General features: G+C 54.9%; 6 protein-coding genes across 6 annotated transcripts; 4 read left to right on the forward strand and 2 right to left on the reverse strand.

Annotated features, from left to right (window-relative positions):
- Nucleotides 1-760: 760 nt before the first annotated feature.
- Nucleotides 761-3,025, forward strand: CCMA1212_009134 (Beta-N-acetylhexosaminidase; the record flags this gene model as incomplete). The annotated part of the gene is made up of 3 exons (XM_073706232.1): nucleotides 761-800; nucleotides 858-1,333; nucleotides 1,415-3,025. 3 exons carry the CDS (start codon nucleotides 761-763, stop codon nucleotides 3,023-3,025), a joined length of 2,127 nt encoding a protein of 708 aa, XP_073555166.1.
- A 665-nt stretch (nucleotides 3,026-3,690) lies between these two features.
- Nucleotides 3,691-4,341, forward strand: CCMA1212_009135 (uncharacterized protein; the record flags this gene model as incomplete). Its single annotated transcript, XM_073706233.1, has 2 exons — nucleotides 3,691-3,771; nucleotides 3,847-4,341. 2 exons carry the CDS (start codon nucleotides 3,691-3,693, stop codon nucleotides 4,339-4,341), a joined length of 576 nt encoding a protein of 191 aa, XP_073555165.1.
- A 962-nt stretch (nucleotides 4,342-5,303) lies between these two features.
- CCMA1212_009136 (uncharacterized protein) lies at nucleotides 5,304-7,217 on the reverse strand (the record flags this gene model as incomplete). Its single annotated transcript, XM_073706234.1, has 1 exon — nucleotides 5,304-7,217. The coding sequence occupies one exon, from the start codon at nucleotides 7,215-7,217 to the stop codon at nucleotides 5,304-5,306; it is 1,914 nt and encodes a 637-aa protein (XP_073555164.1).
- A 2,352-nt stretch (nucleotides 7,218-9,569) lies between these two features.
- On the reverse strand, nucleotides 9,570-10,811 carry CCMA1212_009137 (uncharacterized protein; the record flags this gene model as incomplete). Its single annotated transcript, XM_073706235.1, has 2 exons — nucleotides 9,570-10,360; nucleotides 10,556-10,811. 2 exons carry the CDS (start codon nucleotides 10,809-10,811, stop codon nucleotides 9,570-9,572), a joined length of 1,047 nt encoding a protein of 348 aa, XP_073555163.1.
- On the forward strand, nucleotides 10,600-10,902 carry CCMA1212_009138 (uncharacterized protein; the record flags this gene model as incomplete). The annotated part of the gene is made up of 1 exon (XM_073706236.1): nucleotides 10,600-10,902. The coding sequence occupies one exon, from the start codon at nucleotides 10,600-10,602 to the stop codon at nucleotides 10,900-10,902; it is 303 nt and encodes a 100-aa protein (XP_073555162.1).
- A 1,226-nt stretch (nucleotides 10,903-12,128) lies between these two features.
- Nucleotides 12,129-12,754, forward strand: CCMA1212_009139 (uncharacterized protein; the record flags this gene model as incomplete). Its single annotated transcript, XM_073706237.1, has 2 exons — nucleotides 12,129-12,137; nucleotides 12,215-12,754. The coding sequence occupies 2 exons, from the start codon at nucleotides 12,129-12,131 to the stop codon at nucleotides 12,752-12,754; spliced, it is 549 nt and encodes a 182-aa protein (XP_073555161.1).
- Between the last annotated feature and the right edge of the window lie 91 nt (nucleotides 12,755-12,845).

The raw sequence follows: 12,845 nt of genomic DNA on the forward strand, positions 1-12,845 counted from the left end.
CCAGCTCTATCCTTGCCTCCATCTGCATCTCCATCTTCATGTTCAGCTCCATATTCAGCTTCATGTTCAGCTACATGTTCAACTCCATCGTCAGCTCCATCTCCAGCTCCAGCTCCATCTCTTCTTCACCGTCATCTTCGTCTCCATCTTCACCTCCATCGCAGCTCCCATCTCCCTCTTCATCTTCGTTCCCTCCATCAGAATCTAATCCAAATATCAGAGCAACCTCAGCTCGACCATCGTCTGCAGCAGTAGCTATGCGATCTGACAGGCAGATCTTCCGTCCCCACACGAACCAAATTCGATCTAACTCTTATCTTCCCCATCCTTGTCCATCAGCTCCAGAAACGCCAGCCACTCGCTCGGTTCTACCAGAGGTGAGCCCCAAGAGAACTCTTCTTCCTTCCTCTCTCTCCTCATCAAAAGCTGACACCAAGATCACTCGCCAGTAATTCTCGAAACCCCAGCTTCACTTGCCGAAGCAGTTCGACGCATCGAAATGTCGAATCTCTTATCTACCACGATGCTCCCCACGCTAGCTTCCCTCACCCCTGGCACGTCTCCGCCCCAACCGGCAGAGCTATCCCCATGGGGTTGCTGCTGTAACGTTACGCGGTTGAAGTCAAGATACTGATCGAAAATACGGGCAATTACAGCCATCGTAGGTATTTATGGAATATAACGCCCAGTCCCAGCATGGAGAGGACTTCTCATAGCGAGGAACGGGACGTGGCACGGAGGGATTGCCATTGAAAACACTATGAAATTTCTCGTGGTGATTACGAGCTTGGCTGCCCTAGGTACGTGATTACTAGTTCATTGAAGCAGGTTTTGATCAGCTCTAATCCAGCAGATAGCACGCACCCAACTCCTAGGAATACCGACGGTGCCATTCGACATCTCCTCTGACCGAACGTTCGACTTGAGCAAGGTCCACACCATCGTTGTCGAACTTGCCCACTCGTCTGCCCGCGATGAAGATGGCCTCACCTTTATTCCTCCCACCCTGTGGGAGTTTGCAGAGACGTTTCGAGATGATCTGGCCGGCATTGGCATCGACGCCGTCTTGGTCCCTGGATCCAAGGCCATTAAAAATTCCATCTATCTCACGCTGGACCGTGACAAGCCACAGTTTGTCAACGCCGCGGGAAACAGGACTTCAGAGGGCTACCGCCTTATCGTGACTTCTTCAGGAGTTACCGTCAGCGGTGCCAGCCCTCTTGGAGCTTGGTGGGGGACTCGGACAGTCCTGCAGCAGTCGTTGATCAACGACAAGAAGCTCAAGCTTGGGACGGGTGTCGACTCTCCTGGATGGTCAGAAAGAGGCATGATGGTATGTCACAGAGTCAGGACAAACAGCTCACCTTGAACACCCAACGACTGACCAGTGTCCTGCCTGTTCGCTTCTTTAAAGCTCGATGTCGGTCGCCACTATTACCCAGCCGACTTCCTCGCAGAAATGTGCTCCTACCTCTCGTTCTTCAAGCAAAACGTCTTCCATCTCCACCTCAGCGACCACGTCTGGGACCCCGCCAAGCTCGGCTCTCACGAGCTCGCCCTCCAGCTCTACGCGGCGTTTCGAGTCGATTCCCCTGACCCGGCAGTCGCTGGCCTCGCTCGCCCCGTCAACGAGACATACAGCCCGTCCGACTTCGACAAGTTGCAGCAAAAGTGTGCTCGTCGTGGCGTGACCATCTTGCCTGAGCTCGAGTCGCCGGGACACTCGATGGCGACGACTGACTGGAGGCCCGAGATTGCGCTCTCCGACTTTAGCATGCTCAACCTGAGCCATCCGGAGACGCTTCCCACGGTCAAGTCGTACTGGAAGGCCGTCATCAACAACTTTCACTCCAAGGTTGTCCACATCGGGGCAGACGAGTACGACAGCAACTTCATTGACGAGTACAGCACGTTTGTCAACGACATGAGCGCCTACATCCGGTCCATCTCTGGGAAGAGCACTCGCATCTGGGGCACGTTCCCGCCCTCGTCTGCCCCTGGCTCCGTCAACGTCGACAAGGACGTGACGATCCAGCATTGGCAGATTGGCCAAGACAACGGCCTCTTCGACTTTATCGACAAGGGATACAACATTGTTAACAGCGACGACTATTTCTACCTCGATCTCAAGTATTCCGACGGCGACGTCTATCCCAAGGAGCTCGATACCCAGCGCGTCTTCCACGGCGCCCCCGATGGCAGTGCTTTCGCGCCCAATATTCTCGACAATGCCAACGCGACAAACAATCCCCCTCGAGGTAGCCCAAACGTGCTTGGCCATCTGGCCGTGGTATGGAACGACTGGGGCCCCAACGCGAGTACATACCACGAAGCTTACTACATGGTCCGCAACGGCTTGCCGGCTCTGGCCGACAAGCAATGGGGAGGCTCGCTGCAGGAGAAGGACTATGCCAGCCTATTCGCTACTCTGCAGCCAGCAGTGCCGGATCAGAATCTCGACCAGCGCATTCCCTCCAAGGGTCCGACCATTGTATCCTACAATTTCGGCCATGGTGGCCTCTTGTCGGCGGTTGCTGTCCTCGATGGCTCTGGAAACAACTATCACGGGCACCTCGAAAACGGCGCCTATGTGAGCGGCGGCGCTCTCCAGCTCAACGGCCGCGGAGCCCATCTCAAGACTCCTCTGACGAGCAAGGGACGCAACTACACGCTTTGCTTTTCGGTGATGCCAAAGTCTCACGGCGGCACGCTCTTCTCTGGCCCTGACAGCAGCTTTCTGAACGGCAACGGCTCGTCAACGAACCTCATGCTCGTGTCCCATAACATTGCGTATCCAGTCAATCTGACGTTGCCTCTCAACAAATGGAGCGACGTCACCGTCCAGGGAATTGGTCCTCAGACGTTCATCTCGGTGGGCAAGCAGCGCCAGGAGGTGACGATCCTGATGGGCATCTGGGGAGGATACATGCAGGAGGGGCCGATGGCGATTGAGGCGCCGATGCAGACGATTGGACGGGGATTTAATGGGCAGATAAAGGATATTAAGCTTTCCAGCGATGTATAGCTCTAGGTTTGATCAAGACTAGGCAATTGCATACAGTACATAGGAGTACCAGGCAATTCGAACTAACACGAGGCCTTCACTTTGTGTTCACCACTTGTTCAAGACATACGTACACGAGACGACAACGTTGACAATTGCTCGCTCATCTGCATCTCGTCGATTTTAACAAATCAAGGAACACAAGAAATGTATTCAATCAACGTCGTCCATCTTCCATATCTCTCTCTCTCCTGAAGTGTTCATAGCAAGTTCAAAGACCCCTTCTCCACTTATCAAGCGCCATCAAAGATGAGGCTGGTCGCCACCCTCGTCTCATTGCAACTGGCTGCCCGTTTTAGATGCATTTCGAAAGAATGATGCAGCCGTTTCATCATCCTCGCTTGGAGATCCAACGCCTGGAAACACTCCAAACCGAACTGAATCCATTGCCTTCAGTGGAGACGCGGTATGATGTAATCCTCTGACAACCGCAGGCGATGAAATCATAGACACGTTTGATTCAGAGCAAGAGGCCTATATAAACTGAACGACAACCAAACATTAAGTGACTCGAATTAACTCAATTGACATTCATATTTATTTTTTCATCCACTACTTACTCATTGACACGTTACACCCAAACAAAACTCCGTCAAACGCAACATCACAACATACAATCGTCAAACATGGCTGAACACGGGCCTAAACACTACACTGGCGAATTCCACGCTCGCCGCCCGCCATCCGAGCCCATGATGAAGGGAGGAGTAAGTCATCAATGAGTAACTTCAATTTGACTCGTCATCTTCAAAAACAGTGGCTAACTCAATCATCTTTTGCAGCACAAACCCGGCGTCAAAGTCGGCAACGACCGCCTCCCCGAATCCCACCTCGAGATATATCCCCCCGGAACCGCCCCAGCAGAGCATTCCTTCCGCCCCAATCCCATCTCAGAGATCCCCGGCCAGGCCAACAACCCCGACGTCGACCCCTCCACCTGGACGGATCCCCTCGACTTCCCCGGCGCCACATCAAAGGACGTATACAAGGGCGTCGGCGTCCCCATGCAGGGCCAGGAAGGACGAGAAGTCGCCGCGCAGCTGCCGGGCAAGAAGCACACTGAGTCCAGGGTGCACCCGAGGGGTCGCAAGAAGGAGGGAACTTCATTGGGAGCTATTGCTGCGGAAGCAAATAGGGTCGATCCCGTGAGGTACCATGGATGGGATCTGCCCGAGGGCGTCGAGAAGGGCCAGAAAGGCTTCGCCAGTGCGGACCATCCTACCGCCTCGGAGCAGGAGCCTATGAAGCCAGATCAGGTTGCGTCGGAGATGCCATGAATCAATCGAGTGTGAGAGGGACTGTTTGAGAGAGCATGGATGGTTGGATGGGAATAAAAGATGTATAATAGTCTTAACAACTGCATAATTGCCGGAGAGCAAATTGTACGACCAAGTAAAATCGAGAATCAAAAACTCGTCAAATCTCATTTCTCTTGTTGATCTACGTCTCGCATACGTTTGTCAAGAGCCTCATTGCAACACGGAACAACCACAAGATTCACTCAGCAGATCCCGTCACAGAAATCTCAGCATGTCTGTCTGTCTATCCCTCTTCGACTGGGGCCCCTTTACGCAATGCCCAGATCTTCAATATGGACGGCTATTGAATTCCGCAGGATTCTGTTTCATGACCATGCCTCTCGTCTAGCTGCGTCTCTCGTCTGACGGCATCATTCGTCTAGCCGCGTGCTGGAGCAGCAGAGTGACTATCAAAGTCAACCCCCGACGGCAGACCATGAGTGTTCATCTTGAAGTCGTTCGCAGCCAAGCCACGGTGACTAGATCAGAGGTGTCGTGGCAGCCAAGCATGGGGGACATCACTGGATAAGAGCCGGAGTAGCAATAGCAATGACGGAGAGGAAACATAGGTCTATGTCACAGCCAACCGTGCTAAAAAAGCAAAAGAACAAAATTCAAAAGAGACCCCGAGCACCCAGATTATATCCTTCAGTCGCAGTATACGCTTCCTTTTTTTGAAATCTTGCATCATATCCGACAGATGGACGAAAGAAAAAACGTCCTCAGAAATGCATACGTCTTGTATCGAAACGTGAGCCGCCTGCCAGGTGTTCCATATCCATCCCAAGGGAGAAAAAAAAAGAAAGAAAAACAAAAAGCCATCGCTTTCCCGATCCCTAGTATATCCACGGCTGTACATCCTGTAGATGCTGTAACCTATTCCCTCTCTTTCCAAACGCCGTCTGTGACAAGTATGCAAATAATGGACCGCTGAAACAGAATCAGGTAAAGTCATAGGTGACCAGACTCTCCCGACCGTCCAGCGTCTCGCTCAGGACAGTCACTCTTTGGTCGTCTGTCCCAACCCAGTTCCGCCTCTGCTCCGCGTCCGAAGAGGCGTATTCGTCTTCTACATCGTCGGATTCTCTGCCAGGCCGGGGCCTCACCTCGACGCTCATGTCGCGACGGCCCCCTTCAAGATCCCAGACGCGAATCTCATCGCCTCGCTCACTGACACTCACGGCTCTCCCCTCTGGCGTGACATCGGCATCAGCGATGCCCGAGGTGTGCCCGTAGAGCCTCGTAGGGTTCGAGATGGCAAAAGACTTCTCGGTTGCAGTAACGACAAAGAGCACGAGCGTGTTGTCGTGCATCGTCGCGAGCAGATAGGGGTGGCTGTAGCAGAGCTTGGCCGGCCCGCCCTCGTCGTCGTCCAAGTACGAGTCGGGAAAGTTGGCGCATGTAGGGCACTTTGGCCGGTAGTGAGCCGGCGCGGTCAGGCCGCGAGTATCGGCAGGCAGAGTGTAGGCAACGCGAGACGTGATGACGTCGGGCTTGGAGCAGCCCGAGGGCCGGATGTCAAAGTTTTGAATACCAATGGCCCAGCCGCTCACAGTGTCGAACGAGTAGGCAATGGACGCAACGGCCGAGTCCTTGAGCTGGCGGAGGGACAAGACCAGCGGCTGCCGCGAGTAGTCGGACTTGAGCGACGAGAGCACAAAGGGGTGTGAGAGATCCGCGCTTTTGTCGACCTCGCCTCCCACCTGGAGCGTCGACAGCTCGTCGTCGTCGAGGTAGCCCGCGTCACCGCTGTAGCGGCTCGGCTCAGCAGCAGCAGGCATCGACTCCGGCTCGGGGGCTGGTGAGTCAAAGGTGTACAGGGAGATGAAGCCCAGCTCGGCAGCCGTCAGGGCGTACGGGTAAGAGTAGGCGACCGACGTGAGTCTTCCCACGTAGCTCTTGTCCTGGCGATACAGGACGGCCAGCTTGCCCTGGCTGATCGTCAGCCGCCAGATGCCAAAGGTGCCGTCGTTGAAGCCCAGCATGATGTCCAAGACCCCAGCGTCAAACCTCTGGCCGTCCAGAGAGAGCGCCGTAGGCACGAGGCGGATGCCGTCATGGGTCTCTGTGGTTGTCTGCGCAATCGAGAGCTGCGTCCGCAGGTCCCAGGCCCGGAGCCCGGCTTGCAGGTCGACGGTGACGGCAATGCCATGGACAACCTTGACCAAGGTCCGACGCTCCAGGACGGGGGCCAGGGAGCAGTTGATGGGGCTGACCTCGACCTGGCGCACCTCGCAGAGGCCGCGGGCCCAGTTGTGTCGCAGGCGGTACTGCTGCTTCCAGTCGACGTAGTCCGTGGGATGGCCGGACTTGTCGGCCGGATCAGCGGGCTTGAACGGCTCAGCTGGCTCGGCATCGGCGTGAGCAGCCAGCGTGGGGGCCAGCCTTCGGGAGCTGGAGTCGTTCAAGGAGCTGGAGCCACCGCTGCCTCCCTGGGCGGCGTTGGCCCCTGCAGATGCTTGCGGCTCGCCCTGGCCGCTGGCCTCTGCCTCGAGCTTGAGCCCCGGAATGCGGTCGGCGCGCGGCAGGATGAACCGGTGGTAGTAGTGGACGCGCCACAGCTGGGGATCCGACGCGATCCTGTAGAGCCGACGCGACGCGGCCGAGGCGGCCAGCAGCGTGTGCTCGTCGACGTAGGAGAAGATGCGCAGCAGGATCTCGTCCGACACATGGCGGGCGAGGTCGTACGAGGGCGTTTTGAGCTCCACGGTGGCGGCCTTGCTGGTGAGACGCAGCCGCTTGGCCGAAGCCTCGTCGTCGCGAGGGAGGGTGAGGGCGGCACGCCCGTCTGGCTGGAGGTGGCTGCTGCCAGGGTCGCTGTGCGACCCTTTTCTCTTCATGTTTCTGACAGACATCGTCCTGGGGAACGGTGTTTGCCTGTGGGATGGATATGTGCAGATGTGGCTGGTTGATACAAGGTCGGAGCGTGTCCGACAAAAGGATCAAGGAAGATGAGACGAAGACCGAGAGGAGAAGGGAGGAAAAGAACAGAGATGATATTGTAAACTGTGGACGAACTGCCCGCTTCGGTGCAGAGATCGTCAGCGGAAGTGCATGTCTTTATTGTGCGAGTCGCCCTACCGATGAACAAGACAGCAAGCAGCAGCTCTTCGTCCAGCGATTTGCAGCGTCGTCACAGCATGCAGGATGCAGTGGACCAGGTTGTGGAAGAGGGTGATGGTGCGAGTATGTGAGGGGCACGGCAACCGTTGCTTTTCCAACCCCGGAGAAAAAAAGAGAGAGAGAGAGAGAGAGAGAGATAACGGTAAGATATCAAAAAGCGTCTCTCTAGGGAGGGAGAGACAAGGAGCGGATGGGGAGTTCCCAACGTCGGTGACACAAACGTGGGATATGTTGTGTTCTGGGGAGGAGTTGGCTGGAGGTGAGGTTGGGGGCAAATTCGAGTGTGAGATGATTAATCGACGCCAACTGAAGGCCGCTGAAGGAATAGCGCTGGGGATGCTGGAAGGGGCCCCGAAGCCGCGCTGTTGGCTGCTGGTCGAGGTGCCGGGATTTAGAGCCTTGAGCGGGCTCCCAAGCTGGTGCTGGCTTCCGGGTCCCTCGCCGTCTTATATAGGGCTCCCCTCCAACGAGAGAGAATTGGAACCTCGAGACTCCGTGTTCATCCAGTGCCGCCGTACAGAAATACAATAGTCCTTGCACTTGTCATGGCCATATGATAATAATGGGACGCGTCAAGGTCCAGGTTAGTAGATTGTTCCGTCTCTTTCGGCCTACATGCAAGCTGAGCACAGTTGCCTCCCCTTCAAAGGTTCCTCTCTCCTCTCTGCTCCAGCTCGATACCTGTACTTTGCGTCGACTCGACTCTTCCTACATACATGATACATCGCGAATCCTACCCCTCCCCTCCCTCCCTCATCAGGGTCCCTGTCCAATCGCAGTTGGACTGCTCTTCAGCCACGAATAGGCACCATTTGCTTCCCACCTGCTAGCCAGGGATCAGGCATTGAGGACTTCCCGTCTCGACAAAGTAACCCTGGTATGGCATCCTCCGCAGACGGGTACCTCTCAACTGCTCCCGCCACTAGTAGCACCCTCAGCCCCTCTGAAAAATCAAAAAGAAACACCAGAATAATGTGCCATGATATCTTTCTTTGCTTTTTCCCCCCTCGCTTTCACCCGGCTCTGGCATCCACCTCCCAAGCCGCCAGCGACTCACTCGTCAGGCCTTCTTCCGCCCATCTTTGACTCGTCCTCGTCCTCATACTTCAGCCGTGGCTTCGATCCATTCCCACTCTCTACGACAAGTCACTTTCTCAAACGAGTCGCCTGCAGGTACGCTTGTATCAGCCGTGGATGTCAGGCCAATAGGTCGCCATAGTCCAAGCCATGGTCCAGAGTCCGAGATGCATGCAATACGCATGCAAGCAAAAAGAAAAAAAGGGCTTGTAAAAAAAAAAAAAAAAAAAAAAAAAAAAAAAAAAAAAAAAAAAAAAAAAAAAAAAAAAAAAAAAAAAAAAAAAAAAAAAAATCTACCTGCAAGCATACCCGCTGTTGCTAATGTATGTACGTGCATGTACGAAGCATGCACGCTGCAGAACAGCTCATCAAACCCCCCTTTCTCTCTTGATGCGGCCAGTCTCTGCCCTCTGATCTTCGCTCTCAAAGAAAAGTGAGAGAAAAGTCCAAGCAGGGCTGAGCCTCAACCCCCCAGCGACAAGTATGGATCCATGAAGGCGTCTATGTAATTTCACAGTCTCTCATACCCCCCCCCTCTTCGATCATATTTGTTTTCGCCTTCCGTTCAGGTCCGCTCTTGTATCTCGTCTCTTGTCACCCCCGTGTCTTCCGTCCACTCTTCACAGGTCTCATATATGCTCAGTGTCTTCAAGCGTGCACAAGTGCCAACGCAATTGCACAATGAGGGAGAGGGGAAGAGAATGATGTAGCTACGCTTATACATTGATACTTTATAGATGTCCGAAATGCCGTGTCTCCCTCCCAGCGTGAATCATTTGCATAGAGATAGTCACCAGTGGCTATCCGGTCCGTGGCTATCCTGACCGTGGTTATCCTGACCGTGGTTCATAGCATCATCTCGGATATTCTACATCACAATCAGGTTGAGGATGTGACTGCTGTGCTCGTAAGATCGTGTGTATTCATCATGATGCGTCTAGGCCCTCTCTCACTTGCTAACATCAACAGATCTCCCACGCAAGTTGCTGCAACCACAGCCTCCATCGTCACAACTCAACTCGTGCAAACAGATCGTCGTACAACTTCCCAACCCATCCATCCGCCGGCCCTGCTCGCGCGACAACCCCCAGTCCTCCGACCGCCCACAATGCGGCAGCTGCCACTACTGCGGCCTGGATGGCCAACCACCGCCGCCTGCGCTGCCGTTTGGTCTTCCTGTCCACCGTGACCGCCTCACTCCCCCACCAGCCCTTTGTCGACGGCGCAATCCCAAGCCACTTGGCGAGTCCCCAGACCATATGGCCGCAGCCCACTCCAATCAAGCCCCTGTAGGCAAAGGAGGCGACCAGAGGGTGTCTCGCGAAGCCGTGGGAGACGTAGGCCAGGCCAATGTTGGAGCTGTCGCCCTCGACCACCAGCGGCAAGACTCTGTTCACGCAGACGTGGGCCCCCCAGAAAGCCGTGAAGACGTACCCGGACCAAGATATCCAGCTGAGTGGCGGCCAGAGCTGGACCGAGGAGCGAGACGGCGCGGCGGTTGCGTCTGTCCGGGAACGCAGCAGGGCGTACATGCCGGGAGTCGATCCGCCGTACCTCCTAATGTTCTCGGACCTTCTCAGCAGACGCAGCGCGATGCCCGAGCCGATGTGTGTCAGGACCGGCAGGCCAACCAGCAACGGCTCCGTGATGGCGGTCTGGTAGAGCTCCCGGGCCATAAGCAGGTAAGTCTCCGAGCCAGCCACGCTTCGTGTGACTGCGGGAATGAGAGATACATTGGCAAGGTGCATGGTGGTGAAGGCGGACATGGCATAGCTGGAATACTTTTGCAACCGGGTGACTATGTGTGGAATTAGCACAAAAGAACTGTAATGGACGGATATGTGCTCTCAGAAAGAGCCCGCATGAGACAGGGTTGCAACGCAGGTGAAATTGAGTGGAAACAGGGATAAAAATAGAAGCAGAAATCGAAAAGAAGAATCAGGCAAAAACAGAAAGGAACAGTGAAGAGTGAAAAGGAAGGCAAAACACCCACGGTAATAGATGGCGCCTCGGCCACTGCCACTCAACCCCGGCGCCATGGTCGAGCCAGGCTTGATACTGCCCGCACCGCCTTCCATGGCGGCATCTGCAGCCAAGGGATCGATTGGCCCCTTCTCCTCCGTGGGTGTGTCCGGGTCTGAGTCCTCCATGGGTGCAGGATCAAGCTGGAGGAGCGAAATGGCCGTCAGCGTCGAGTTCCTCCGCTCACGCCAGCCTCGCGGGCTCTCGGCGTCTGAGTCGCTCTCCATGGAGAAGGCGGACGGGGCTTCCTTGGACGGTCCCTCTCTTCCTTGCTCGGGGTCGGTATTCACAGCGGAATTGTTTCAAATCAACAACTGAAGTACTTGGGCAGGCTCTTGGCTATGAGAAAGAGTCTGAGGCAGAGACGAAATTTCCCGAGACCTGCATGTCCCGTACGAGCATCAAAGCATGGTCTGAGAACGGAGTACGTTGAGAAGGAAAAAATAAGAAGGAAAAAAAGGCTGCCAATGGCAATGGACCACAAGATCGTGGGGGATAGTCTATGCCTAATCGAGAAGTACTTGGTTGATATCTCAACTCAATAGTACTGCCTACTTTAGGTACGGTGATGGATGGACAGAACAACCAGCAAAGACACATTGAGGCGGCTTGATGTATTTGTTTATACCTAGCTGCCGTTGAGTCTCGTCTGTTTCAAACATGTCTTCTCCTTTCCGCTTCCCTTTCTGGAAGACGATGCAAGCCACCAGGCTCGCTCAATGGGCGTCTGATTGGGCCGCGGGAGTTCCGCAATCATACAGTTGTCTCAAGCACCCGCACCTTGATTAAGACGTTGTATTTCCTCACGCCCTCCAAGAATTCCCTTGTCTCATTGGCTCTAGCAGGGCATGTATGGTGTAGATGTACTTCATACACACAGGCGTCAGAAGATTTTCATCTATTCTGCAGACGGGGTATCCCTGTGCTGTATGTACTGTAGGACCACGTCGGATGAGGCTACGGCATCTTCCTTGCAAGCCACTGGTCTTGGACCGGTCACCTTCCAAGTAGTTGCTCGACGCTATGATATCGCCCTTCTCCCTTGCGTGAGCCACCAGAAGTAGCGAGATGATTGCCCATCCTGTGAGAGCCAATGCCAGGCCAGAGCCGAAGGGCACTTTCAACGGCCAGTTCAGTTATGGGGCCTCGTACACGGCAGCAATTCATACTGTGACAAAGAACTTTGACAAGTTGGTTGATAAATCCAAGTGAGTGGTAGGGCTGTTAGGACAGCGACAGCAGTACCTGGCGGCACTTAGATCTAAGGTACTATACGGTATTCTTGCGGTAGATCTCGTACCAAAGAGTACTTGCAGCTACTCCGTAAGCAGTAAATCCCAGGACCGAGAGTGGACAGTCTCCTCCGTCTGCCCCACCATAGCTCTGTCGGGCCTTTGCCTCCGATCTTCCGACATCTCCAATCCAACGAGAAGCGTGACGTTTTGAAGTGTGAAGCTATCACGAACAGTCTCCACGATCCTTGACGATTCACATCCCAATTGTTACCGCTCAGCTCTCCCGCGATTGCAGCTGGAGCCGTCAAGATGCCTCCAGTACGTACTTCTCCAGCAGTCTCACAGACTCCCTACTCTTCAGTACAGCATCACCAACTAACGCGTCCTTGTTCCAGAGACACCAAACCCTTCCTCCCGCGCAAACATCCTCCGCGAAAGAGGCCCAAAAGTCCTTCTACTGCACCCTCTGCTCCAAGGGCTACTCCCGCATGAACGAATATGAGGCCCACCTCGGCAGCTATGACCACAGCCACAAGCAGCGGCTCAAGGACATGAAGGCCATGGTGCGCGATCCCAACGCCGGCGCAAAGGCGAGGAGGGCCGAGGCCAAGGCAGACGGCATAGTCAGCATCAAGATCAGCGACCAGGATGCGCCGTCATCCGGCGGCGGAGGCGGTGGCTTCAAGAAGGGCGGCTTCAAGAAAACGGGCTTCAAGAGCGCTTTCGCGCCGGCAGACGCATCGACTTCAGCTGCCGCATCGCAGCCAGCGTCGACAGACTCGCCCCGCAAGCAAGCGAATCCCACCGCTGGCGCTCTCACAGATAAGGGGAAACCGGCGACATCTTCCGCGCGTCTCTACAAGGGCTCCCTCGTGGAAAGCGATACGGAAGATGAAGGCTACGAAGTCTACGACCCGAGGTTTCCCACCGATTGACATGCCCAAAAGACGACGTCACATGCTGCGTCGATACTTGTTTGGATTCCATCTTCTATTATTGCAGGCGATTAGTTCTATGTCCATGGTG

This window comes from Trichoderma ghanense (assembly GCF_004382785.1).
Source record: "Trichoderma ghanense strain CCMA-1212 chromosome Unknown scaffold_15, whole genome shotgun sequence".
NCBI lineage: Eukaryota > Fungi > Ascomycota > Sordariomycetes > Hypocreales > Hypocreaceae > Trichoderma > Trichoderma ghanense.